We start from the raw sequence: 25,585 nt of genomic DNA, 5'->3' as shown, positions 1-25,585 counted from the left end.
GACTCACTGGTCTCTGATTGGTCGCTGTGTATGGGACTCACTGGTCTCTGATTGGTTGCTGTGTATGGGACTCACTGGTCTCTGATTGGTCGCTGTGTATGGGACTCACTGGTCGCTGTGTATGGGACTCACTGGTCTCTGATTAGTTGTTGTGTATGGGACTCACTGGTCTCTTGTTGCTGTGTATGGGACTCACTGGTCTCTGATTGGTTGCTGTGTATGGGACTCACTGGTCTCTGATTGGTTGCTGTGTATGGGACTCACTGGTCTCTGATTGGTTGCTGTGTATGGGACTCACTGGTCTCTGATTGGTTGCTGTGTATAGGACTTACTGGTTGCTGTGTATGGGACTCACTGGTCGCTGTGTATGGGACTCACTGGTCGCTGTGTATGGGACTCACTGGTCGCTGTGTATGGGACTCACTGGTCTCTGATTGGTCGCTGTGTATGGGACTCGCTGGTCGCTGTGTATGGGACTCGCTGGTCTCTGATTGGTTGCTGTGTATGGGACTCACTGGTCTCTGATTGGTTGCTATGGCATCTGCCACCTCCTCATCTGTACTCCTGCTTGTGTGAGCTGCTCTTGATGATCCTATAATCTGACTGTGTAATCCTGTTTAGTCTACTCTTGCTTTACAATGCATTGAACTGCCATTCATCTTTATTACATTCATTTTTAATAGTGTGATATATTAGGCAGCTTGTTTGGGACAGCATTGACTATTTGCATTGAATATTGTCGATCATTTATAAGGGGAGCTCAGGATAGTCCTGTGGAGAGGAAGTGTGTTGGGGGTGGGTGGACAAATGCATTAATCATACTTAAGCTGCATGCTTTCTCAACACTGATCGCCGCCCTATCACAGATCACATCCTCCTCCTAACTGCTGCCACTACTAAGCTGTACTTGGTCTACAGGAAGAAGTGCTCGGTTTGGAACTTTAGGAAAAACTGAGGCCAAGAGGTAAGTCAAATTTATACATCTTACCGGGGAGGGGGGGTTGTGTTTAACATAAGACATGTGCACTGATCCCTAGAAATCTCCCTAGCTAGGGCTGGAGTGCCAGAATGATAGAAAATACAATAATATAAATTCTCAATTACACTTGGGGTATTTGGGAATTGTGATCAAATGCAGGGCATACAAAATTAATGTTTTATTTGTGTACTTCATATCTACAATCATTGCACGAGGCTGTTTAAATTTCGCTGAAAGAGCGCTGACTTTTTTCTATCATACAAAATGTTTCCACACCAAAATGCTATATTATAATAATAATATTAATAATTACTATACACGATTTTATATAGCGTCAACAGTTTACGCAGTGCTTTACAATGTAGAGGGGGGACAGCAGAAGGAGGAGGGCCCTGCTCGTAGAGCTTACATTCTAAAGGGAGGGGGTAGTGGTACAAAAGGTAATAGATACGGGGAATGATTTGATGGGGGTGGCTCGGGTACAGTTCTCAGGTGGGTGTGGGATAGGCTTCCCTGAATAAATGAGTTTTCAGGGATCTTCTAAAGGTGGACAGGTTAGGGGCTGATCAGATATACCGGGGCAGGGAGTTTGAGTATGGGAAAGGCTATGGAGAAGTCCTGAAGGCGAGCATGAGAGGAGGTGCAGGTCCTGGGAGGAGTGGAGGAGAAAAAAAAAAAAATATATATATATATATATATAGATAGATAGATAGATTATATATCTATATATCACAAAACGTCAAATAGAAATGCTGTATGCAAATAAAATACTCTTTATTGGAATTATATTTATCACAGATCTGCTAAAAATCCCCCTACCAAAAAAAAAAAAAAAGTCACAATATGAAGTTGATTAAGCCCTGGTTCACATCAGTGCGATTTTTGAAGTCTTGCTACTTCAGCGATTTCATGTGGAGCTTGATGATATCTGTGCAACTTCATTTAACAGATATGAATGCAAGTCGCACTGAAATCCACAGAAATAGTGTAGTAACCTTTTTCACTGCGACTTATATGAACGGTTCCATTGCCGCAAATGGGGTGACCTATCAAGGAAAAAAATCTACAGAAAATTGTATAGGTGTATCTAGGTTTTCTAAAAACTGGTGCAGCTCTGTATAGAGACCTATCGGCTTCCAGTTTTTTTTTTTTTGTCAAAGCCTAATTGAACAATCTGAAGCTAGAAGTTGATTGGCTACCATGCACAGCTGCACCAGATTTTGCACTCGCCAATTTTAGTGAATCAACCCCTATGTGTATATAAATGACAATGTTGTCAGCCAAGCACATATATTTTTCTTCCGTGCCCATAATTCACACTTCTACAGGTACCTGCACTGTAATAATGCATCTAAAGTCTAATGTGACATACTTGAACTCAGTCACTTGTCCCCAACTATACCCCGGGAACTAAGCCCCAATTCAGATTTGAGTGTAGCAGTTTAGAGGCACACACGTGACTTGTAGTACAGGAGCTGAATCTCATGTTTTTGGCCTCATAGCCTTTTAAATGGGAGCACCTGAAAAACATGGGGGAACAAAATACAAAATTCTTTCTCAAAGAACCACAGGTACTTTTCAATCTTCAAGATGGGAAAATCGGTGTTAAAAACTCAGCCAAGCTGCATTTTTTTTTTTCTCCTCAAACCAGTTTAGGTGAGTTTAGCGTTTGGTGTTTGGGCATTTATTTATTTCATTGGCTATACTTTAATTTATTCTGGCCACTGAACTGAATAAACACTGAAGTGCTAAACGTGCGTTGCACCGGTTTGAACAGTGCCATTGCCTGCAATAGGATGCGACTTGTCATGGGATTTGACCTGTCAAATCCCATGACAAGTCGCTCCAATGTGAACAGGGGCTACAAGTCTGTCTGCATGGATACATACGATTTTATTGAGGTGTGTTCAGGGGCTTAGGCAAAAAACACCAAAAGCCCCAAAAACATCAGTTTAGGAGCAGCAGTGTACATGAAGCCTAAAGCAAACCTTTAGTACACAGTACACAGTGACATTCTTCTAATGTTTGAGTTTCATGCAGTTCTCTGCAATACTTGCTCATTACTTCCATTACAATTACAATAAGACCCCTTTCACACTGGAGGCGTTTTTCAGGTGCTACAGCGCTAAAAATAGCACCTGAAAAAAGCGGCTCCATTCACTCCAGCGTGAAAGCCCGAGGGCTTTCACACTGGAGCGGTGCGCTGGCAGGGCGTCACAAAAAGTCCTGCTCCTCCACCGCTGCTCCCCATTGAAATCAGTGGGGCAGCGCTGCAATACCGCCGGCCTAACGCTGCTCCGGCTGCGTTTTGCGGGCAGATTTAACCCCTTTTCGGCCACTAGCGGGGTGTTAAAACCGCCCCGATAGCGGACAAATTGCGCCGCTAAAACGACGGTAAAGCGGCGCTAAAAATAGCGCCACTTTACCGCCAACGCCCCCCCGCGGCTCAGTGTGAAAGCCGTCTTATACAGCACAAAATCTCTTCTATATAGTGCAGAGTTCCTATGCATGAATTCATATACTGCTTATGTAAAAGAAATCTGGTAGACATTTTTCATGCTGTTTGGATCTTCTGCAAGCGCAACACTTTTTCTGGGAGTGAGTTATATGGCTAGGCATTTATTATTTTTTAATGACGTGTAAAAACAAAAAAAAAAAAAAAAAAAAAGCTTTTAATATGGTTGTTGTGTATGGGGTGCCTGGCTAAGATAAGTAATATGGAGCATATAAAGGCTGACTAATACACAAATATGCTGTTCATCAATTAATAATGGTGGGAGTGTATGTAATGCAGTAAGGTAACAAGTGTTGTGATTACATTTTAGGTGATTTGTTGATCTGCCCTTATGCTGTATATCCAGGACGACGTCTACAAGGAATATGTAAACATGATGATGAACATAGTCGTTCTGTCGATGATTCTTTGCATATCTTTGTCTTTCTGGATAATATCTATAACTGCAAGTACTTATTATGGTGAGCATTCTGTTCAGGTAATTTGTGTGTGATTTATGGCTAAAGGAAATGTATAGTAGGTAGATTACCGTGTTTCCATCTTTCACTTCTCATAGGGATCATTTATATTTTAAATTATGTTTCCATGGTTAATCCTTCTTTACAGCATCTGGGCTGAAATCTCAGCAGGATTCCCTGTGCATTTATATGTCCTTCCTGTTTGTGAGGGTTGTCGCTGAATGTGCCAGTGTTCTCACACATTTTTATATACCGGCAGGATAAATTCTATATTTAGGTCCACTTAAATCAGTTATATATGGTTGGAAAGGCTATCGAAATTACTATAACTGGAAAAAGAAGATCCCACAGTGTTTAATTCCAGGTCATGTGACCTAAATATATAGTGCTTTGACCCATAAAAGCAATGCATTGTGGGCTATTGCTTCAGCATTCACTCGACTGAATGCTTTTCTGACTTTGACTCTGAGGTCCACGGCTTCCACAGCAAAGCACTGTGTGATTTGGAAAAGCTAACGTGCTATGTTATCCTCTTGTTTCCACTACTAGACTGCTAATGCCTTTCTTACTGATTAAGGCTGCATTAACACCTGAGCTTAGCTTCTTTGAGCATTTTTTCGTGCATTTTAGGGCACGTTTTTGAGCTTTGGTGTTTTTTTTATTAGCCAATAGAGAAAACTGTTATCTGTTGCATCATTTGTTGCTAGGTATTTCAGCTTTTTTTAGCTTTTCTGTTGGCTTTTATTTCTTCTTTAATTAGTATTATTCATTTATAATTTTTTTTGTTATGGTAAGGTATTAGAGTTAAGGTTAGGGTTAGGATTAGGGGTTAATTATTTATTTAAATATTACTTAGTATTCATTTATTTAATTTATTTATTGTTTATTCATGATTATTTGTATTTATTTTACACTTATTTATTCAATAATAATTAAACAGTAGTAGTATTATTAACATCTTGGGGGGCGGGGCCAGCTACAGAGGCTGATGGAAGAAGCTTTAGAGAGCTCTGCTACAAAGGCTCCCATTAAAGCAACCCACCACGACCTAAAGCTTCCCTGAGAGCACAGACAGGCACAGGGGACATTGGAGATCACCCAGGGAGAATGAGGAAGAGAAAGGAACGCGGGGGACTCCACAAACTAGAAGATTTCTGCAGCCCGGCCGATACACATGGAGAAAGCCAAGATGGCCCTGGCTCCTCCTCATCTCCACACAGCATGAGGCAGCAAGGTGAACATGCTGCAGAAGGAAATGTATCACATGCAGAAGGAAGGAATGTTCTGCATGCCCAAGATGACACCAGCAGCCCTCTGAAGCAGAAGAGGAAAATCACTTCATCTGAGGAGAATGTAAGTGCTTTTATACAGGACAATGCTATTATAATGGAACAAAACCCCTATGATGCACAACTTACAGCTATACTCACTACAGGTCAGCCTGTCTCTGACACAACTATTAAGGACATAATAATGTCTCTAAGAGGTGCACTGCAGTATGATATGAAGTATTTTTAAAACTCAATCCAAAAAAAGAAATGGATGCATTAGGAGAACGAGTGGAGTATGTGGAAAATAAAATGTTCGATTTTAGGGATGCACACAATGAGCTGGTAGACACACATTTTGAATTAGAAGATGAAATGAAAAACCTCAAATTGAAGGTAATTGATTTGGAAGAATGTTCAAGAAGGAACAATGTAAAATTCCGAGATATTTCGGAGAATGTTAAAACTTCTGATTTGAAACGCTTCCTAAAAGAGATGATATCTACTCTACTACCTGAAATCCCACATCAAGAGCTCATGATAGACCGAGCACATAGATTACCTAAACCCAAACATATACCAGAAAAGCTACCCAGAGATGTGATCGCAAAAATACATTTTTTCGATGTGAAGGAGCAACTAATTTATTTTGCATAACATAACGCACCACTACCTGACCCATATGCGGGAATAATATTTTACTCGTATCTTTCACAGGCAACTATACAAGCACGCACAAATCTCAATACAATAACTAAAATTCTTAGGAATCACAAAATCGTCTTTAAGTGGGGTTTCCCTACAAAACTAATGCTGGAAAGAGATGGAAAAGAATATACCATCATGAATATGGAAGATGGCCGGAAACATTCGAAAAAATGGGGCCTATTGCCTCCAAGCGACGATGACGCATGGTAAAAAGGCACTCCGGGAAAAATCCCACAACAATGGCAAACTATTATTATTATAATACAGAATTTATATAGCGCCAACAGTTTATGCAGCGTTTGACAATATACTAGCTATAAATGACACACTTTCTTCATTACCTTTCTATGGATCTGCCTCTAAATAACACTTACTGAAATATAAAGATCTGTCCAATCAGAAGGCAAAATAGCCTCTTAGGAAAGCTCAGCTCAGGGAACTCTAAGCCAGAGACTTATTGTTTTTCAGTTGAACTGTTTCTATGTTAACCCCAAAAACAAGTACATATAAACTGTACACAGAAGCATATCTTTATCTCCCTCTTTTTTATATTACCAAGTTTGTTACCTTGACTTTTTTGTTGAACAGTTGGAAACTAAAACCTCTCTGGATTTATTAATGGTACAAGATTACCACCTACTGGACAAAACAGGATACAACAGGGACGGAAATCAAAATCAAAATTCCAACCATCAGGTTAAATACAATTATGATTTTCTTTAGCATCCAAAATTACCATTTTCATGGCACTTAAATTTATGTTACTGAATGTAAGGGGCCTTAATAGCCCATTCAAATGGAAAGCTCTTTGGAAAGACATATTAAAATTAAACAGCGATATTATATGCATACAAGAATCGCATTTTGCAGAGGATAAAGCCCCAAAATTTTCTCATAACTTTCCTCATATATATGTATCCAACAACTCTCGGAAAAAGAAAGGAATAATAATGATAATAAGACCTGGTGTCCTTTCAACCATTAGAAGTCAAGACTGATGATCAAGGAAGATTTATCATATTAGTTGCAAATATTGAGAATGAAAACTACACTATTGTCACTATATATACACACAACATTTTATCCAAAAAACTCTACACAAATCTCGGAAAATACAGAAAGGCTGTCTAATATTATGTGGGGACTTTAATGCACCTCTAGACCCCAATATCGACACCACCAAGCAAGGCAAACCCAATAGATCTGGACTCAATAAAATTTTCTCTATGGAAGATATGTATGATCCCTGGAGGTGTTTACACTCCACTGAAAGGGATTACACCTTTTACTCCCAGGTTCACAAATCCTATTCCAGAATTGACTATTTTATCATGGACAAAATTTTGCTCCCAAATGTAATTAAAGCTCAGATCCATAACATTTCCTGGTCTGATCACGCTTCAATAACATTGGAAATGAAAACAGGCCAAACCTGTACTAATAACAAATTATGGAGGAACAATACCTATATTCTATCTCAAAAAAGCCATTTGTCAGTGATAAAAGAAAAACTTAAATTTCAATGATGATGGTTCGGTGGAAAATACCACCTTTTTATGGTGTTTACACAAAAAGCCTATATCGTGGGCATATTACTACAAGTAGCAGCAAAAGAAAAAAAGAGGAAATTTAATTTAATAAATAAAACAAGAGCTCTCGTCCGTAAAGGATCCTACAACTGAATAATCTAAGGATCTGAGAGATCTGTTAATAGAAGACCCCGATAAATACTTGAAAAAACTGAAGTTGAATTACTACTCTCAAAGCAATAAAGCTGGTAAACTATTAGCAAATCTACTAAAACAATGCCAAAATATAATAAATAGTTTAAAACACCATATCTTAGGTACATTACGACTCTCAAAAGATAGCTAACACATTTGCAGATTATTACGAATCCATATACAACCTTAAAGAAGATAAAAGTATCCCCCAACCTACAAACAAAAATATATCAGAATTTTTAAGCAAAATAAATCTTCCAGAAATAGACCCCGCCGACTTAACATTGTTAAATAATCCTATTACAATAATTGAAACCATAAGAGTTATTAAATTCCTACCCAAAAATAAAACCCCAGGTAAAGATGAGTTATCGGGGGAATATTATCAAGCTCTTACAGAAATTTTATCACCACATTTAACTAAAATGTTTAATCAAGTAGCCAATAATAATAAATACCCGAAAGAAATGCTAGAAGCACTAATAATTACACTTCCAAAACCAAATAAAGACCCAACAGCCCCAAGCTACTATAGGCCAATATCATTACTAAATTTGGATATTAAAATTTACGTGAAAAATTTAGCGAATAGTTTACTAAATATAACCTCCTACCTTATTGGGGCAGATCAAGTGGGATTCGTGAAACGAAGACAAGCCCAAGACGGCACTAGAAGAATGGTACATTTATTAAACTATATAGAAAACAGCCATACTCCAGCTATCTTCCTAGCACTTGACGCAGAAAAAGCATTTGATAGGGTGCATTGGCAATTCATATCTCAAACGCTAGAAAAATTTTGGTATCAAGGGATTTATTCATTCAGACATTATGTCCTTATATTAACAACCCTCAGCCACAGTATACTCCTCGGGAAAACTCTCCAAAAACTTTAATCTGACGAATGGAACCAGGCAGAGATGTCCATTGTCCCCTATAATCTTCTCACTAATAATAGAGCCATTAGCAGAAAGTATAGGAAATAACCCTGAAATTACTGGAATCACTATTGGAAAATATGAACATAAAATTGGACTTTTTGTGGATGATATAATTCTAACTTTATCTAACAAACCTCCATACCCAGAGTTCGAAAATTCCCAGAACATTATGGGGAGATCTCCTACTACAAATAAATGTTCTGTATTACCCATGAACATCCCCAACAACCAAATTGATATACTAAGCAAGAAGTATGACAACAACTGGAATGAACCACCCATCACCTATGTAGGCATACAATTTTCCTATCCCGCATCTAAATTATATACATCAAACTTCCCCAAACTATCAGAACAAATTAGTATAGATCTACAAAACATTAAAGTACAACTATCGTGGGTTGGGAAGATAGCCTTTAAAATGAAAACCTTACCCAAGATATTATATTTTCGTTCCCTCCCAGTTTTGATTCCAGCAACATTTTTTACACAAATTAATGCAAAAATGAAGAAATTCATATGGAATGAGAAAAAAACAAGGGTAGCATTTGATATACTAACCACTATTAAAGAATTGGGTAGAATGGGACTACCAAATATTAAAAATTATTATGCCTCCTTATTAGACCATTTTGGTTCGCCACCCCCCAATGACAAATTTATGGGTGCATATAGAAAAAGAATTCACAAAAGGACATGATTTATATACTGTCTATGGCCAAGCATATAATACAAGAAAAAATACTCATACCCAACCTCCTATCTATAAAAGCAACCTTAATTGCATGGAAACATATTCTTTCCAAATCTAATAAAGAAATTCCTTGTACTAAAGTATCAACTCCGACAAGAATAGTAGAATAAAAATATCAACAAGTGATTGGGTAAAGCCAGGATTTAAAACCTACCAATATCTACATCTCAAAAACATAGTTGAAAATAAAAAAAACAAACAACTGCCTAAAAAAATTAAAACTAGAAGACATAACCAGTCCCACGATAACATGGGAATACTTAACAGATAACCATCTAAACAAAAAAAAAAAAAAAGGGAAATATGTCTATTTTATAACCTCCTTTTCATCCATCTCTACAAATGGGAAAAATCCCAATATGTTGAAATGGGAGAAAGACCTCTCACATACATTCTCTTGGGAACAATGGAAAAAAGCTATAACAACTAAAACATCTGATTGCATTGAACATTGGAACAATTCTCAAAAAATCATTAATAGGTAGTATCTGACCCCATATAGATTGGCAAAAATATTCCCCTCCATATCGCCATTATGTTGGAGGTGCAATGAGTCTTCAGGTAACCTATACCATACACTATGGGCCTGCAAAAATGTAACAAGTTTCTGGAACACTAACTCCTCTTCTATAGCAGACCTCACAGGCATGTTAATAGATTTGACACCAGAAATGGCCTTACTAGGAATAAATCTGGATAGATACCCACTATGTTTTAGGACGATAGTAACACATACTCTGGTAGCGGCAAGGCTAACCATCACAAGCATATGGAAATCTACAGAAACTCCTAACTTGTCAAGGGTGGTCGCTAGAATAAACACTCAAGCCCAATATGAGCTTCTTCTAGCTCAGAAAAAATCCTCAGTTAATAATTTTATAAGAAACTGGCAAGAATGGCTTAAAAATCAAAGAGCCTCTAACTATTTAAAAGGTTGTGATGTATTTATTATCTGGTTGGATACTACTGATTTATTCTTATTGTACCTGTCACCTTTATAATGAGTGGAATTGGATCCATCTTTGGTTAGCAGCCATTGGGGTAGACGGATCAAAGGACACTATACAAACTTATTTTGCTGAAAGATCTTGTACCGTACAATGGTTTACTATTTTACTTTTAAATTTTTGGTTGTTGTTAAATAATGTTAACCATAACATACTTACTGTAACTAAGAATGTTCACACTCCTTGGATTGCTCTTTATAAAGCTAATTAAAATTTAAAGTTAAACAAAGCAAAAAAAACATCTTCACCCTAACAAAAATAAAATAAATAACACCATGTTATGAACCTAGTTCAGCTAATACTAATTCTCATACAGCTATTGCAAATTCTTCTGCAGCTACTGCTCATTCCTTAAAACTAATTCTCATGAGCAGTAGCTGCAGAAGAATTTGCGTTCACTGCATAAATATTTGCATTAGCTGCATGAGAATTAGTTTTAGGAAATGAGCATTAGGGATTAATTAGTAGCTGCAGAAGAAATTTGCGTTGGCTGTATGAGAATTTGTATTAACTGAACTAGCTTCCTGACATAGGGTTATTTATTTATTTTATTTTTGTTAGAGTTAAGCTGTTACTACTACTAATAATAGTTAATGAATAAATAAATGTAAAATACACTAATAAAAATAATCATAAATAAATTCAATAAATACTAAGTAATAGTAATTAAATAATTAACCCCTAACCCTTAAATAACAAAAATAAATAACTTAACACACTAACAAAATAAATAAATTTACTATTAATAATAATATTTCTAATTTTAATATTTTTAAGGTTAGGGGTTAATTATCATTTATTTATGTTTTATTACATATTATTTTATTTATGATGATTTTGAGTTCTTTGTGAATTTAGTTTACATTTATTTATATATTTTTGCTATTTTATGTTCTACAATTTTTAGTTTGAGCAGAAAATTGTGCGCTCATGCGTGACAAAGCATGAATGCGCACAAACGTGCAAATGGTGTGTTTCTATGGGAATAAAAACGTGCCAAAAACGATCTGCCCGATTCGAGCTACAAAAAAAATCCAAAACTTTTTTTGAGCTTCAGGCGACTTGAAGTGGAGATGTGAACCATCGCCATAGAGAATTGATTTTTCTTTCCCTCCTCCAGCGTTTTGGAGAAGAGGTTCTGTTGTTGCAAATCACTGAGTAATCAGTTCTGAAGAAGCTATTAAGTGAAACGCGTCAACCATCTCTGTGATATCTTTTGTAACTATTGTATTGAACCTTACAATTGGATGTTTATATTGTGTGTTTTCTATGTGTAAATTTTGTTACAATAAATCTATTCTTTATTAACTTGTGTGTAAAATCCCTCTCTGGTACCGCAATAATCCAGCATGTTGGTTCCCTATCTATGCAAAGTTGAATAAGGATGAGGTACCTCCAAGCCTTAATGTTCTTTTTTCTATATATGCCGTGATTCATTAATCATTGTTATATGATGATATGTAGCTTACACACGTTATTTGTATTTCATTGCTTAGCCGTTGATTAGCACATGCAGCAATTAAAAGTGACACTGAATAATAATCTTATTTTCTAAAAAAAAAAAAAATAATCCATACACATCCACTACCTAATATCCTTAAAATCCTGTTTTTCTTTAAATTGTTTCTTACTGTTTTTTTTCTGCATTCATGTAACGTCCTTCTTGAGCTCTTAAACCTCTAATTGTCTCTCTTATTTCCATTTGTTTGAAACAAGCAGTACAGGTTAGTTGTAGTCATATGCACTGCCCTATGCACACTTCAAATTCAGTAGTCCCTAGTCTAGTCCTTCGCAAGAGTGATAAATAGAGAGCGGCTACGCTTTTACTTACAGCAGGACCATGGAGAGCAAATGTAGCCACTCTCTAACAGGGAAGTCAAATCACAGCAGCAAGAAGCAGCTTCAAGTGTAGAGATTTGAAGCTGAGAACAATAGAAGGTACTTTTGAGTTAGAGATACATAATTGTGTGTGTGTAAATATATATATATATATATATATATATATATATATATATATATATATATGTATGTATGTGTATAATTTTTTTTTTTTTAAGCACAATTGAGTCATTAAAATCCCGTACATATTTCCTACTGGAAGTATAAAGGTAATGTTTTCACCGGTAATTTATTTATTTTTCCTGTCCTTTTGTTTTGTTTTACCAGGTACACTGCGTCCAATATCGCCATGGCGTTGGCTGTTTTCTGTGATTGCTCCGATTATTATTGTGTCACGTGGCTTAAAAAAGAAGAGCTTAGATAGTAGTGGAGCTCTTGGAGGTATGTTATGGTCCTTAAAGTGGTGTTCCGGCCAAAATTATACTTTTTAAATAAAAATACCCCTATAATACACAAGCTTAATGTATTCTAGTAAAGTTAGTCTGTAAACTAAGGTCTGTTTTGTTAGTTTATAGCAGTAGTTTGTTATTTTATAAACTTACAGCAGGCCGTGGGCATCTTAAGTCTGGGCATCTGAAGCCAGACTGTATTTCTTCCTGGATCTCATCCTTGCAGATCTCGCACATGCTCAGTGCAGTACAAGCAGTGTAATAGGCTTCAGGTCAGGTTTCCATAGCAACGGCAGTGTCAGAGGAAGTTGCCGCCCCTTCCCAGAAGGCATTGCAAACAGGAAATGATGCAATAGGCCGCAGCCAGGGAGCAGGAAGTGAAAAATGAATACAGCAGATATACAGTAAATAAAAAAAATATCCAATTTGTTTACAGTGCACAGTTTAGTGAGGGATGCTGAAAAGTTGTAAAAGTGGGTGGAACTCCACTTTAAGTCTCTGGATTTTACAAGAACTTTGTTTGCAGTTATTGTACCAGAAGACAATAACAGTTATTGTACCAGAAGTTGAGTTGAGACAAGTAATTTTAAAAATCTATATGTTAAAGTCTGGTATAATTTTGTCTTACCTAATCAAAGAATAAAATCCTAAAATGTACTATTGCAGAGCTGTAAATGTAACCGTTTTTTTATATAAACACACACACACACTTACACTTGTTATCCTTTAAACCCTATTAATTGCCTTCCCTGGTTCCTACCTCCCCTTCAGCATGCTAATTAAATGTTTAAAGAAAACATTTTAGTTTTTATTACCATCTTTATTGGTAATAAAATATGTAAGCAGCTTTTCAACCTATTTCATATGGTACATAAACTGTATTGGCTGTAATAAATGAGGGGATTAGGCGTTTTACAGTGGAGGGTAGCAAGATTGTAGAGTGGTGTGCAGCAAAAAACACAGGATAAACTAAAGAACCAATTGTAGATTTTGGGAAAAATAAGACTGCAATAGCTCCACTTTTCATCAAAGGCGACTTGTGTAGGGAGGTTCTCTGTGTTCAGGTTTCTCAGTGTATACATCTGAGAATCTTTCATGGTCAGTAAATGTGCACGCTGTTTAAAAATCTTACCAAGGTTCATATTCTTGCACAGATTTTTGGATACGAAACATTTTACTTTTTCTTGTAATTTCTATAAAATGTATAATAAAACTCAAGTGAAAAAAGTCTTACCAAGGATTATACCTTCTGAGATGACTTAGAAAGAACAGACCAGGGAAGAAAGTATAAGATAATATCTATCATTCATCATATTGGTATACTGTATTTTATGAATGCGTGTGAAGTGTTTGTGTTTGACTCGTTATTCTTGAAAATGTTGTAAATTTTTATTTGCAATTACAAGAAATCTTATATCAGTTACAGTCAATTCACCCATTTTGTCAGTCTTCTACCAGCCATATGCAACATTGTAGACTCATATTGCAGACAATGTTAAATTTACACAGAAAGTTCTTTTTTCAAAATCTGTAGTATTGAGCAGTTTTTTTTGTACTTCTTTTTAATTGCAAGGGATCCTGTAAAATGGGTTTAGACAAATTTACACTTTAGTTATAAAAAAAAAAAAAAAAAACAAGTGCTTACAAATACAGGCACATGTACTATCTTCCTATGAAGGCTGTGTTTCCAACCACTACTAAAAAAGATTAAATAATGATATTTGAAGCGCTTCACAATGTGCATAAAAATGAATATATATGAATAAATATAAATACTCAAATAAATCCAGTGGTGAATAAAAATTCCTAAAAAATCCAGCAATCAAAATAGTGTAAAATTAAAAAATTAGTGCCACCAAATGTGTAAAAAAATCCACATAAAAAATCCACATAAAAATAAATATATAGGGATGTATTCAGAAGGTTCAATTATACAAGTGTAGAATCCGATTGGTATAAAGCTTTGATCCGGTCCCACTAGCAAAGCTGTTTAAAAACACTTGCTTAATTAAGGTGCTCATTGACATTTATAGTAACAATGTTTCTTTTGCTTCTGTTCACAACCAATGTGAGAATCATAAACAGATCTCATTTGACAAGCAGATAAGAGAAAAAAACAATCATTGTGCAATAGTTAGGATACCAAGGTACACAGGCAAACTTCAATCCACTCACGTGTGCCTTATAATAAGGCATATGCAGGTTTTACTATAGCAGTCAGCCGCCTTAGACAGGAGCAGATTCACTGCAGTACACTGCTGATCTGCACAGAGCGTCCTTGGCTCCTCACTTGGTTTTATGTGTGATTATCAGCTATTTAGCATCACAGTGCTTTGTGTTTTATATATTTTTTTCCAACCACTACTGTCCACCAAACGCCACAATGCTCGCTGTAATACTCTGTAAACTCCTGGTCACAGCCTGCTGTTTATACCCTCCCTAATCCTCCCTTCTATTCATAGTCTGCTGTTATACCCTCACCAATCCTCCCTTGCACATACTGGCCACCCTCTCTTATCTTTCACACTTCTCTCCTTTACATACTGACCATCATTATACCCCCGACACCCCTCTCCTGCAATCACTACCTGTCATCATACCCTCTTGCACTCCCTCTCTTGCACATACTTGCTGCCATTATACCCTCTGCACTTCTCTTCTGCACACACTGCCTACTGTCACACTCTTCAAAACTGGTGTGTGCACAATATAAGGGTCCTTTTCACACAAGGTTGATTCTGCCTGTGATCCACTTGCTCAGGAGGGAATCTGCCTGCTGAGCAGGCAAATAACAGGTTTGTGTCTGCTCCACTTATGCAGAGAGGACATGGACACAGCCTGCTCCACTCTATGGTCGGCAGGATTTAAACGGACTGCCTGTTTGTTTACACTCAATTGACATCCGATACAATCCGCTGGACAGAAGGGGAACATCTGTCTGTTTTGATATGATGTAGACGGGTGTGAGAACACGTGTCCATTTACACCCGCCAATCCGTAGAGGAGAATGGAGGTTTTGATCTGTTCCACTTGTCCATTTTTCATGTTCGTGTGAAAGGGGCCTAAAGGTGAGCCATGACAGCTCTACCTCCCTGTATCCAAAGGTGTGGCCAAAATAGAAGTAGGGTGCATGATGGAAGGCATTTATGTCTATGTTCATATGTTCAGTTGAATGTGGATGTGCCTGTACTGGTGCTGCTGAAAGAGACTGCACAGATTTACACTCACCAGTCACTTTATTAGGTACACCTGTTCAATTGCTTGATAACACAAATTGCTAATCAGCCAATTACGTGCAGCAACTCAATGCATTTAGGCATCTAGATGTGGTAAAGGCGACTTGCTGAAGTTCAAATCGAGCATCAGAATGGGGAAAAGGGGATTTAGGTGACTGAACATGTCAAGGTTGTTGAGTATTTCAAAAACTGCTGATCTACTGGGATTTTCACGCACAACCACCTCCAGGGTTTACAGAGAATGGTCCGAAATAGAAAAAATATCAAGTGAGCGGCAGTTTTGTGGAGGAAAATGCGTTGTTGATGTCAGAGGTGAATGGGCAGACTGGTTTGGTAACTTAAATAACCAAGGTATGCAGAATACCATCTCAGAACACACAACACATCAAACCTTGAAGCAGATGGGTTACAACAGCAGAAGACCACATTGGGTGCCACTCCTGTCCCCTAAGAACAGGAAACTGTTCTGCCTGTTCTGATGAGTCTCGATTTCAGCTGCAACAATGGTAGGGTCAGAATTTGGCATAAGTAACATGAAAGCATAGATCCATCCTGCCTTTTTTCAACGGTTCAGGCTGGTGATGTAATGGTGTGGAGGATATTTTCTTGGCACACTTGGGGCCCCTTAGTACCAATTGATCATCGTTTAAATGCCATGGCCTACTTGAGTATTGCTGACCATGTCCATCCCTTTATGACTACAGTGCATACATCTTCTGATGGCTACTTCCAACAGGGTAATGCACCATGTCACATAGCTCAAATCATCTCAAACTGATTTCTTGAACATGACAATGAGGTCCCTGTACTCCAATGGCCTCCACAGTCACCAGATCTCAATTCAATTGAGCACCTTTGGGATGTGGTGGAATGGGAGAATCACATCAGCAGCTGACAAATCTGCAGCAACTGAGTGATGCTATGATGTCAATATGAACCAAAATCTGAGGAATGTTTCCAACACTTTGTTGAATTTATGCCACGAAGAATTAAGGCAGTTCTGAAGGCAAAAGGGGTCCAACCCAATACTAGCGAGGTATACCTAATAAAGTGGCCAGTGAGTGTATAATAGTCCTGGTTGGTATGGATAGGTGACAGTGTCAAAAGGAGGGCGCCACCATCCCTGAGTAATAATATGTATAATAGTCCTGTTGTGACTCTGAAAATGGAAAAAGAGAAGCTCAAATTAGTTACTAGTTTCAAGAAGAAGGCATGTTAACATGCCCCTCTCGCTTACAATATGTGTCTTATTAGGTTATTCTGTGAAGATCCTGTTTTTCTATAAAAGATGAATGTCCCAAGTCTAATTAATTTTCTCGCAAATTATATTGATACGATTTTATCTAACTGCCCTTTCTTATTTGCTTTGATGATGCAGTCAGTTGTTTGTCATGTGAAATTTATAGGAAACACTTGGCGGAGACACAAACTCCTAAAATTCAGAATTAAATGTTTCCCAGAAATATGATGCACTGAAAACGCACACAACTGCAAGGAATCTGAAAAATTTTGTTACAGCTCGTTATGTATTGGTCGTTTTTATGGTTACTTTACCCACAACATAGTCCCATTTTTAAATTTTAAAGGTGTTCTCCGGCCATAACAGGCTGGAGTGGAAGCCTGGACAACACTGTCCAGCTCCGATCAAAGCTTAGCAGTGTGAGCTAAAAATTCTATGATCACGGTAATGAGATGGGGGGCTGAGCGTTGCTTTGGATTGATGTGATATTAATGATGTTACACAAATGAAGGTCAACAATGGCAGCCTCCTTACAGGTATACTGTCCTTTAAAACAATAAATCCCATTATTTACTACTGACAATTATACGTCTCTGTGTTTCAAACTCCATATGATCTGTGATTGAGGGGAGGTGTATCATAAGTCTGGCTCAATGTGTATGTAAAGACTATTTTTTTTTAAAGTTGTGGATAGAGTAGGAAATGGTTATTTCTGTCTGTGTCCCTGCTGGAGATAGTCACCTTTCTATTTGTTGTGGTGACCATTTGTTAGTGTAAATCCAAATATTTTGTGTTGTCATCAAAGCAGTTTTAAAGGATAGATTCATTTTTTAAAAAATTAAAATAAATGCTTGTGTTTTTTTTTTTTTTTTTTTTTTTTGCGGGTAAAAAAAAAAGGTGCATTTATCATTTTTTGCTAAGGAGCCTGCAGAGCATTGCACCTGCGATCAGCAGATCGCAGGTGCAATGTCCAGCTCCTGCAGACTCTTAGCATAGCTGTCTGCTCGTACAAAGAGTTACCTGAGAGCAGGAAGATCAATGGTCTATGAGGACACTTGCCAGCACCCTTGCAACCAGTGTTAATTTCGTCAGAGGCTTTTTTACAGTGACGAAAATGAAACTAAAAGTACAGCACATTTTCGTCAACGGAGGAAAACTATGACGAAAATAGAATCAGTTTTCGTTAAAGAATGAAAACGGGACCTTAATGGCAAGGAGGGACATTTACCCTCATGAATTTACTGTATTTATCAGCGTATATTTGTTTTTTACCAGTAGGGGGCGGCGATTGGGCGGTCCACCCTTGGGTGCCACACATTGGGGGGTGGTCAAGCCAGCTGCCCCGCCTCTCCTGGCCCTTGGACAGCACTGCCAGTAAAGTCTATCATTAGGAAAAAATCATTCCTAGCCCCTTCTCCTATACTGCTCCTCCTCCTGTGTCACTGGTAAGCTGAAGCTTCTAACCTCAATAGCTTTGTTCTTGTTGGCCGCTCTCCTCCTCTTGCTCCTCCGAGTGTTGCTTTAGATTGGAGGAGGAGAGCGGTCACATGACCATCCATGAATCTTCAGAGGAGAGCAGCCATGTGACCAGGTCCATGCAAGAACGAAGCTATGAGGTAAATTTAGAGACTTTGATTTACAATGAGAGTGACACAGGAGGAGCTGTGTATGAGAAAGTGCTGGCAGTGATTTATTTTTAACTTTAGAGTACGCTGGCAGTGCTGTCCCAGGAGACTGGGGGGTCTCCTGGGAATGCAGGGGGGGGCTGTGTATTCTGGGAATGTAGGGGGGGCTTTGTATTGTGCAGAGGGTGGGGGGCTGTGATGTGTACTGTGGGGGGCTTTGTATTGTGCAGAGGGTGGGCGCTGTACTGTGGGGGGGCTTTGTATTGTGCAGAGGGTGGGGCCTGTGTTTTGCGTACTGTGGGGGCTTTGTATTGTGCACATTCAATTTTAGTTCACTAAAATGTACTGGAGATTTTAGTCGACTAAAGTATGATGACTAAAATGGGACTAAAACTAAAATGGCATTTCTTTATCGTACATCACGGGACACAGAGCACCATAATAATGACTATGTGGGTTATACGCTTACCTTCAGGTGATTGGACACTGGCAACCAATAGTAAGACGGTTCCTCCCATATAACCCCTCCTATACAGGAAGCGCCTCCGTTTTTTCGCCAGTGTCTTGAAGGTGATGGTCATGGCTGTTGAAGCTCTTCAGTTTCTTCAAAGAATGTCCCATTGAGGACATTATAATCTGATCCATTCGGATGGCTTACTAAGCTAAAGTGGATGTTACCCGAACCTCGGCTCAAGAACGAGGTATTGCTTGTAATGTGTGCTTTTTAGGCGGTGGACCCTTGTTAAAAGTGGTATTCCTGGTCAACCTTGCCCAAGGAAACCACAAAGGGTGCTTTACAGGTCCAGGGGTGTGGACCCCAATATATGGGGGACCCGGTCCCTGAAGGTCCTTAGAGGCGCTACCCGCCGTGATGGGGGAAGATTAGGCCTGGCAAGACATGGGATGGTGAGTACTCCCCGTTGGGGTTCATTATATATTGTGTGTGTGTGTGTGTGTGTGTATATATATATATATGTATGTGTATGTATATGTGTGTGTGTGTGTGTGTGTGTGTATATATATATATATATATATATATAATGTATATATTTCCCCCTGTTTCGTTTCTGAACTACCACAGTGAGCCTTGATCTGTTGTGCGGGGTTCAGAGGCCGATTGGCGCGCTTTTTAAAAAAATGTATATTTTTTTTCCGTTTACAGGCCAGTGCGCATGCGCGCCGCCGGTGTGCGCTGCTGTCCACGTCACGGTGCTGCGTGCATCAGGACGGCGTGGGCGGGTTGCCGGCCGCTGATGCGCACGCTCGAGCCCATGCTAAGGTTTATAGCATGGAGCTCCTGGCGTGCGCGGAACGAATGGTGGGCACGTGAATCGGATGGTCTTGGACAGCGGTGACAGGTTAAGGACTGGTTGTAGTTGTGGGGAGTACTCCTTGGTGTTTCTCGTATGTAAGCAATGTCTTCCAAAAGACGAGCAACAGGGAACAAGGCAAGCCCAGGGGTAAAAATCCCTCCACAAATAGCAGGAGACCAACCCCATACTAATGCAGCCTCAGTCTCTACTGAAGGACCTGCGGCTTCTGACCTGACTGAGCCATTACACTTGTCAGGCATAGTAGCCACTACCAATGTACCTGCCTCGGCTTATGTTACGAAGGATGATTTGGCATCTGCCTTAGCAGGCCTGGAAGGCAAGATAGCTGGCATGATTGCCTCTGTAACACAGGGGGGAAGGAAGCGTAATAGATCTCCTTCCCCCTGAGCCTGGGCCAAGTGGTGAGTCACTAGAGCCCCAGGACTCCTATAGCCAGATGGGGCCAGGTGACCTGGAACCAGAATGGGCAGAGGATCCGGAGGAGTTGGTCTTAAAGAACCAGGACGTAGGGGAGGCTGAAGATTCCTCGGCTGAGGAATCTGGCTCTGAGGAACCAATGTCAGCCTCCCATTCCCAGAAATTGTTTATCCAATCTCTAATGGAGATGGTACGAATTGGGTTTAAGTTACCTCCGGCTCAGGAGTCTGCACTCTCTTGTTCTACTTTGGGATCTTTGAGACCTAAACAAATTTCCCAAGCTTTTCCCTTGCATCCGTTACTGGAGCAGGTAATTTATGCGGACTGGGAACATCCTGACAGGATATACTTACCTCCCAAGAGGTTTTCTGCATTATACCCTATGGAGGAAAAGTTTAGAAAGAAATGGAGCACACCTTTGGTAGACACTGCCATATCTTCTGTGAATAAGAATTTAACCTGTCCAGTGGATAATGCCCAGGTTTTCAAGGATCCGGCTGATAAAAAGCTAGAATCCTTATTAAAGACCTCCTTTTCAGTTGCCGGTGCAGCAGTTCAGCCTGCTATTGCAGCTATTGGGATTTGTCAATCCCTAAAGGATCGCTTTAAGAAGATAGTAAAGAACATATCTTGCCAGGGGGAATCTGCTGAGGAGCTATCAGAGATCCCTCATGCCTTGTGTTTTGCTGTAGACGCTTTAAAAGACTCAATTCAACAGATGTCTCGTTTTGCGTTGTTATCAGTTCATATGCGCCGAGTATTGTGGCTAAAGAACTGGTCTGCTGAGACACCATGTAAAAGGCTACTTGCTGCCTTTCCTTTTCATGGAGAGCGCCTGTTTGGCGAAGATCTCAGGAGGTAAGAGCGCTCTGCTTCCTATTAAAAAGAAGGGGAAGCAGCCTTCTTATAAAATTCCTAATCCCCCAGGGCCTGGTGCCTCTTCCTCTAAGCGGTATCGACGGCCTCAGCCGTCTGGGTTTAAAAGACCACAGGGTCAGAAAAAGCCCTGGACCCAAAAGCCACCCAAGCCCAACTCCAAGTCTTCCTTGTGAAGGGGCGCCCCCGCTCTCAAGGGTGGGGGGCAGGCTTCGGTTGTTTGTGGAGGCCTGGGAGGAACTGGTTCAAGACAGATGGGGCATTTCCACTGTAAAGAACGGTTACAGAATAGAGTTCCGGGAGGTTCCCCCGAACCGTTTTCTACATTCAAGGGTCCCGGTGGACCCAGTGAAAAGAGGATGCCTATTCCTAGCCTTACACCATCTGCTGATGCAAGGAGTAATTGTAAAGGTCCCGCACGAGGAAAGATTCAAGGGGTTTTACTGAAACCTATTCACCGTGCCGAAACCAAATGGGGAAGTAAGGCCCATTTTGGACCTCAAGGCCCTCGACTTCCTTGTAGACGTCCGATCCTTCCGCATGGAATCAGTTCGCTCGCTCATAAGGTCCCTGAGAAAAGGAGACTATTTAGCATCCATAGATACCAAGGATGCGTACCTTCATGTACCGATCTTCGGTCCACACCAAAGGTTCTTACGCTTCGCTGTAGAGGGCAGTCATTTCCAGTTTGTGGCATTGCCTTTCGGTCTAGCCACAGCCCCCAGGGTCTTCACAAAAGTTCTGGCCCCAGTGTTGGCTTCCCTAAGATCTCAAGGAGTCTCCATAATAGGATATCTGAACGATCTACTTCTAGGGGAATGCTCCCGCCCTACACTAGTTCAAAACGTGTCAAGTACTGTGCGGGTCTTACAACGCCTAGGTTGGGTACTAAACTTGGACAAGTCAGCTCTTTGTCCAACCCAAGCCTTGGTGTATCTGGGTCTGGTCTTGGACACCATCCAAGAAAAGGTGTTCCTTTCGCTCTTAAGGGTCGCCTCCATAGTGGAACTTGTACAGAAGGTGAAAAACGAAAGAACACCGGCTGTGCATGAGGTTATTGGGCAAGATGGTGTCATCTTTCAGCGCAGTGCCATATGCACAGTTCCACTCCAGAGTGTTCCAGAACGGTATCCTGAAAGCCTGGGAAAAGTCTGCTCGAACCTTGGATCAACCTATGGTTCTATCTCCACAGGTTCTATGGAACCTTTCTTGGTGGTTAAAAAACCAGTAACTTAAAAAGGGGGAAGTCTTTCCCACCAGTAGTCTGGAAAGTGGTAACCACGGACGCCAGTCTTCTCGGCTGGGGAGCAGTCCTAGAGGAGGCATCTGTTCAGGGTGTATGGTCCCAGACAGAAAAGACTCTGCCCATCAATCTACTAGCGATTCGGGCAGCTCGTCTGACCCTGCGATTCTGGACTTCCAGATTGCGCAGGCTTCCAGTCAGAGTTCAGTCCGACAACTCCATAGTAGTGGCATATATCAACCACGAGGGAGGTACCAGGAGTCGGGCAGCCCAAAGAGAGGTAGATCATATACTGACCTGGGCAGAAAAACGTGCCATTTCTGTCGGCAGTGTTTATTCCGGGGGTGGACAATTGGCAGGCGGACTTCCTAAGTCGCCAAAAATTGTTACCAGGGGAATGGTCTCTGCATCCTGAAGTGTTTCTACAGATCTGCCAATACCGGGGGATCCCAGATGTAGATCTGCTGGCATCCAGATTCAATGCCAAACTGGACAGGTTTGTATCCAGGACCAAGGATCCTTATTCTGTCGGGATAGACACATTAGTAGTTCCTTGGGATCAGTTTGCTCTGATATATGCCTTCCCTCCGATCCAATTTCTGCCGCACTTACTACGCAGAATACGGGAGGAACGGAAGTCGTGATCTTAGTGGCCCCAGCGTGGCCCAGGAGATCATGGTACTCGGAAATTGTGAATTTGGCAGTAGGGGACCCGTTAGTCCTTCCCTGCCATACAGACCTGTTGTCTCAAGGGCCCATATGCCATCCTTTACGGTTGCTGAATTTGATGGCCTGGCTATTGAGGCCAGACTATTGAAAGACTGTGGTGTTATGGGTTCAGTCTTGTCCACTTTGATAAACGCTAGAAAGTCAGTTTCTAGAGCTATCTATTATAGAGTATGGAAGTCATACATTTCTTGGTGTGAGAAAAGGAAATGGAACCCTCATAGGTTATATGATTGGAAGAGTTCTCGCCTTTCTCCAAACAGGAATAGGCTTGCAGCTCTCTTTAGGGACAATTAAGGGACAGATTTTGGCCTTATCGTTTTTTTTCCAAAGACCAATTGCATCCCATTCCTTGGTGTGAACCTTTGTTAAGGGAGTAACACACTTGAGGCCACCACTTAAACCACCTTTATGTCCTTGGGACCTAAATTTGGTACTGTCAGCCTTACAGGGTCAGCCCTTTGAACCTATTAGGCATATTCCTTTTGTCCTATTGACCAGGAAATTAGCTTTCCTAGTGGCTATTACATCGGCTAGAATGGTGTCAGAATTAGCCGCCCTTTCTTGCAAGGAACCATTTAAGATTCTTCATCAGGACAGAGTGGTCATGCGACCTCGTCCGGATTTCCTACCGAAGGTAGTTTCCAAATTTCATTTGAATCAGGATATCATTTTACCTTCCTTTTTTCCAAACCCTAAAACTGGAGAGGAAAGGTCGCTTCACTCACTGGATCTGGTGAGAGCGATAAGAGTTTACTTGGAAATGTCAGCTCCTTTTCGGAAAACTGACTTTTTTTGTCTTGCCTGAGGGTCCTAAAAAAGGACAGCCGGCAACAAGTTAATCTATATCCAGGTGGATTCGCCAGACTATTGTCCAGGCGTATGCATTAAAGCGCAGGGTTCCACCCCGAGATTTAAGAGCACACTCCACTAGAGGGGTTAGTGCATCATGGGCAGTACGCCAGCAGGTGTCTATGGCTCAGGTTTGCAAAGCAGCCGTTTGGTCTTCAGTTCATACGTTCACCAGGTTTTACCAGGTGGATGTGAGATCTCAAAATGAGACTGGTTTTGGCCACAGCGTGTTGCAGGCTGCTTTATCGTTTCAGGCCCTGTGGGCTTGGGGATGATGTGTCCCCCCCCCTCAGATGCATTCCTTTAGGACATCCCACATAGTCATTATTATGGTGCTCTGTGTCTTGTGATGTACGATAAAGAAAAATGGATTTTTAAAACAGCTTACCTGTAAAATCCTTTTCTTCGAGTACATCACGGGACACACAGGTCCCTCCCCTCTTTTTGGGATCGTCATTGCTTGCTACAAAACTGAGGCACTTCCTGTATAGGAGGGGTTATATGGGAGGAACCGTCTTACTATTGGTTGCCAGTGTCCAATCACCTGAAGGTAAGCGTATAACCCACAGTCATTATTATGGTGCTCTGTGTCCCGTGATGTACTCGAAGAAAAGGATTTTACAGGTAAGCTGTTTTAAAAATCCATTTTTTAGTCAAAGACTAAAACACTTTCAAAAGACTAAAACTAAAATGCTATTTTAGTCCTAAGACTAATGCCCTGTACACACGGTCGGACTTTCCGACGGAATATGTGCGATCGGAGCTTGTTGTCGGAAATTCCGCGTGTGGGCTCCATCTGACTTTTTCCATCGGAATTTCCGACACAGAGTTTGAGAGCAGGCTATAAAATTTTCCGACAACAAAATCCGTTTGCGTAAATTCCGACCATGTGTGGACAATTCTGACGCACAAAGTGCCAATGCATGCTCAGAATAAATTAAGAGACGAAAGCTATTGGCTACGCTATTGGCTACTGCCCCGTTTATAGTCCCAACGTACGTGTTTTACGTCACTGCGTTCAGAACAATCAGATTTTCCAACTACTTTGTGCGACCGTGTGTATGCAAGACTAGTTTGAGCCAACATCCGTCAGAAAAAATCCATGGATTTTGTTGTCGGCGTGTCCGCTCAATGTCCGATCGCGTGTACAGGGCATAAGACTAAAACTAAATTGAAATTTGCTGCCAAAATTGACACTGCTTGAAACTCATTGAAAACTACAAGCTCTCAGTTGCAATGGAGGAAACTGTGAATTCATGAATAACACGGCCGTATGGAAGGAGCTGTGATGGGGTGTGTGTGTTTTTTTTTTTTTTTTTTTTTTTGTTCTTTTTTAAATATTGCCAGCGGGTGTGGGTAGAAGGTCGCCGGCCTGCTGTCATGGAAATCATAAG

General features: G+C 40.2%; 1 protein-coding gene across 2 annotated transcripts in view; it reads left to right on the top strand.

The window, feature by feature from the left end:
- TMEM19 (transmembrane protein 19) overlaps window positions 1-25,585 on the top strand; it is a 45,535-nt gene that overhangs the window by 1,292 nt on the left and 18,658 nt on the right. The window contains exons 2-4 of one of the 2 annotated variants that reach the window (XM_073620037.1): window positions 867-964; window positions 3,805-3,955; window positions 12,521-12,634. In XM_073620037.1, the coding sequence (XP_073476138.1) occupies window positions 3,826-3,955; window positions 12,521-12,634 (244 nt within the window). In that variant the 5' untranslated portion in view covers window positions 867-964; window positions 3,805-3,825. The remainder of the gene's footprint in view (window positions 1-866; window positions 965-3,804; window positions 3,956-12,520; window positions 12,635-25,585) is intronic. The other variant, XM_073620038.1, reaches the window with a different exon arrangement.

The sequence above is a fragment of the Aquarana catesbeiana genome, linkage group LG03, assembly GCF_042186555.1.
Source record: "Aquarana catesbeiana isolate 2022-GZ linkage group LG03, ASM4218655v1, whole genome shotgun sequence".
NCBI classification, from domain to species: Eukaryota; Metazoa; Chordata; class Amphibia; order Anura; family Ranidae; genus Aquarana; species Aquarana catesbeiana.
This window is presented reverse-complemented; position numbering and strand designations above follow the sequence as displayed.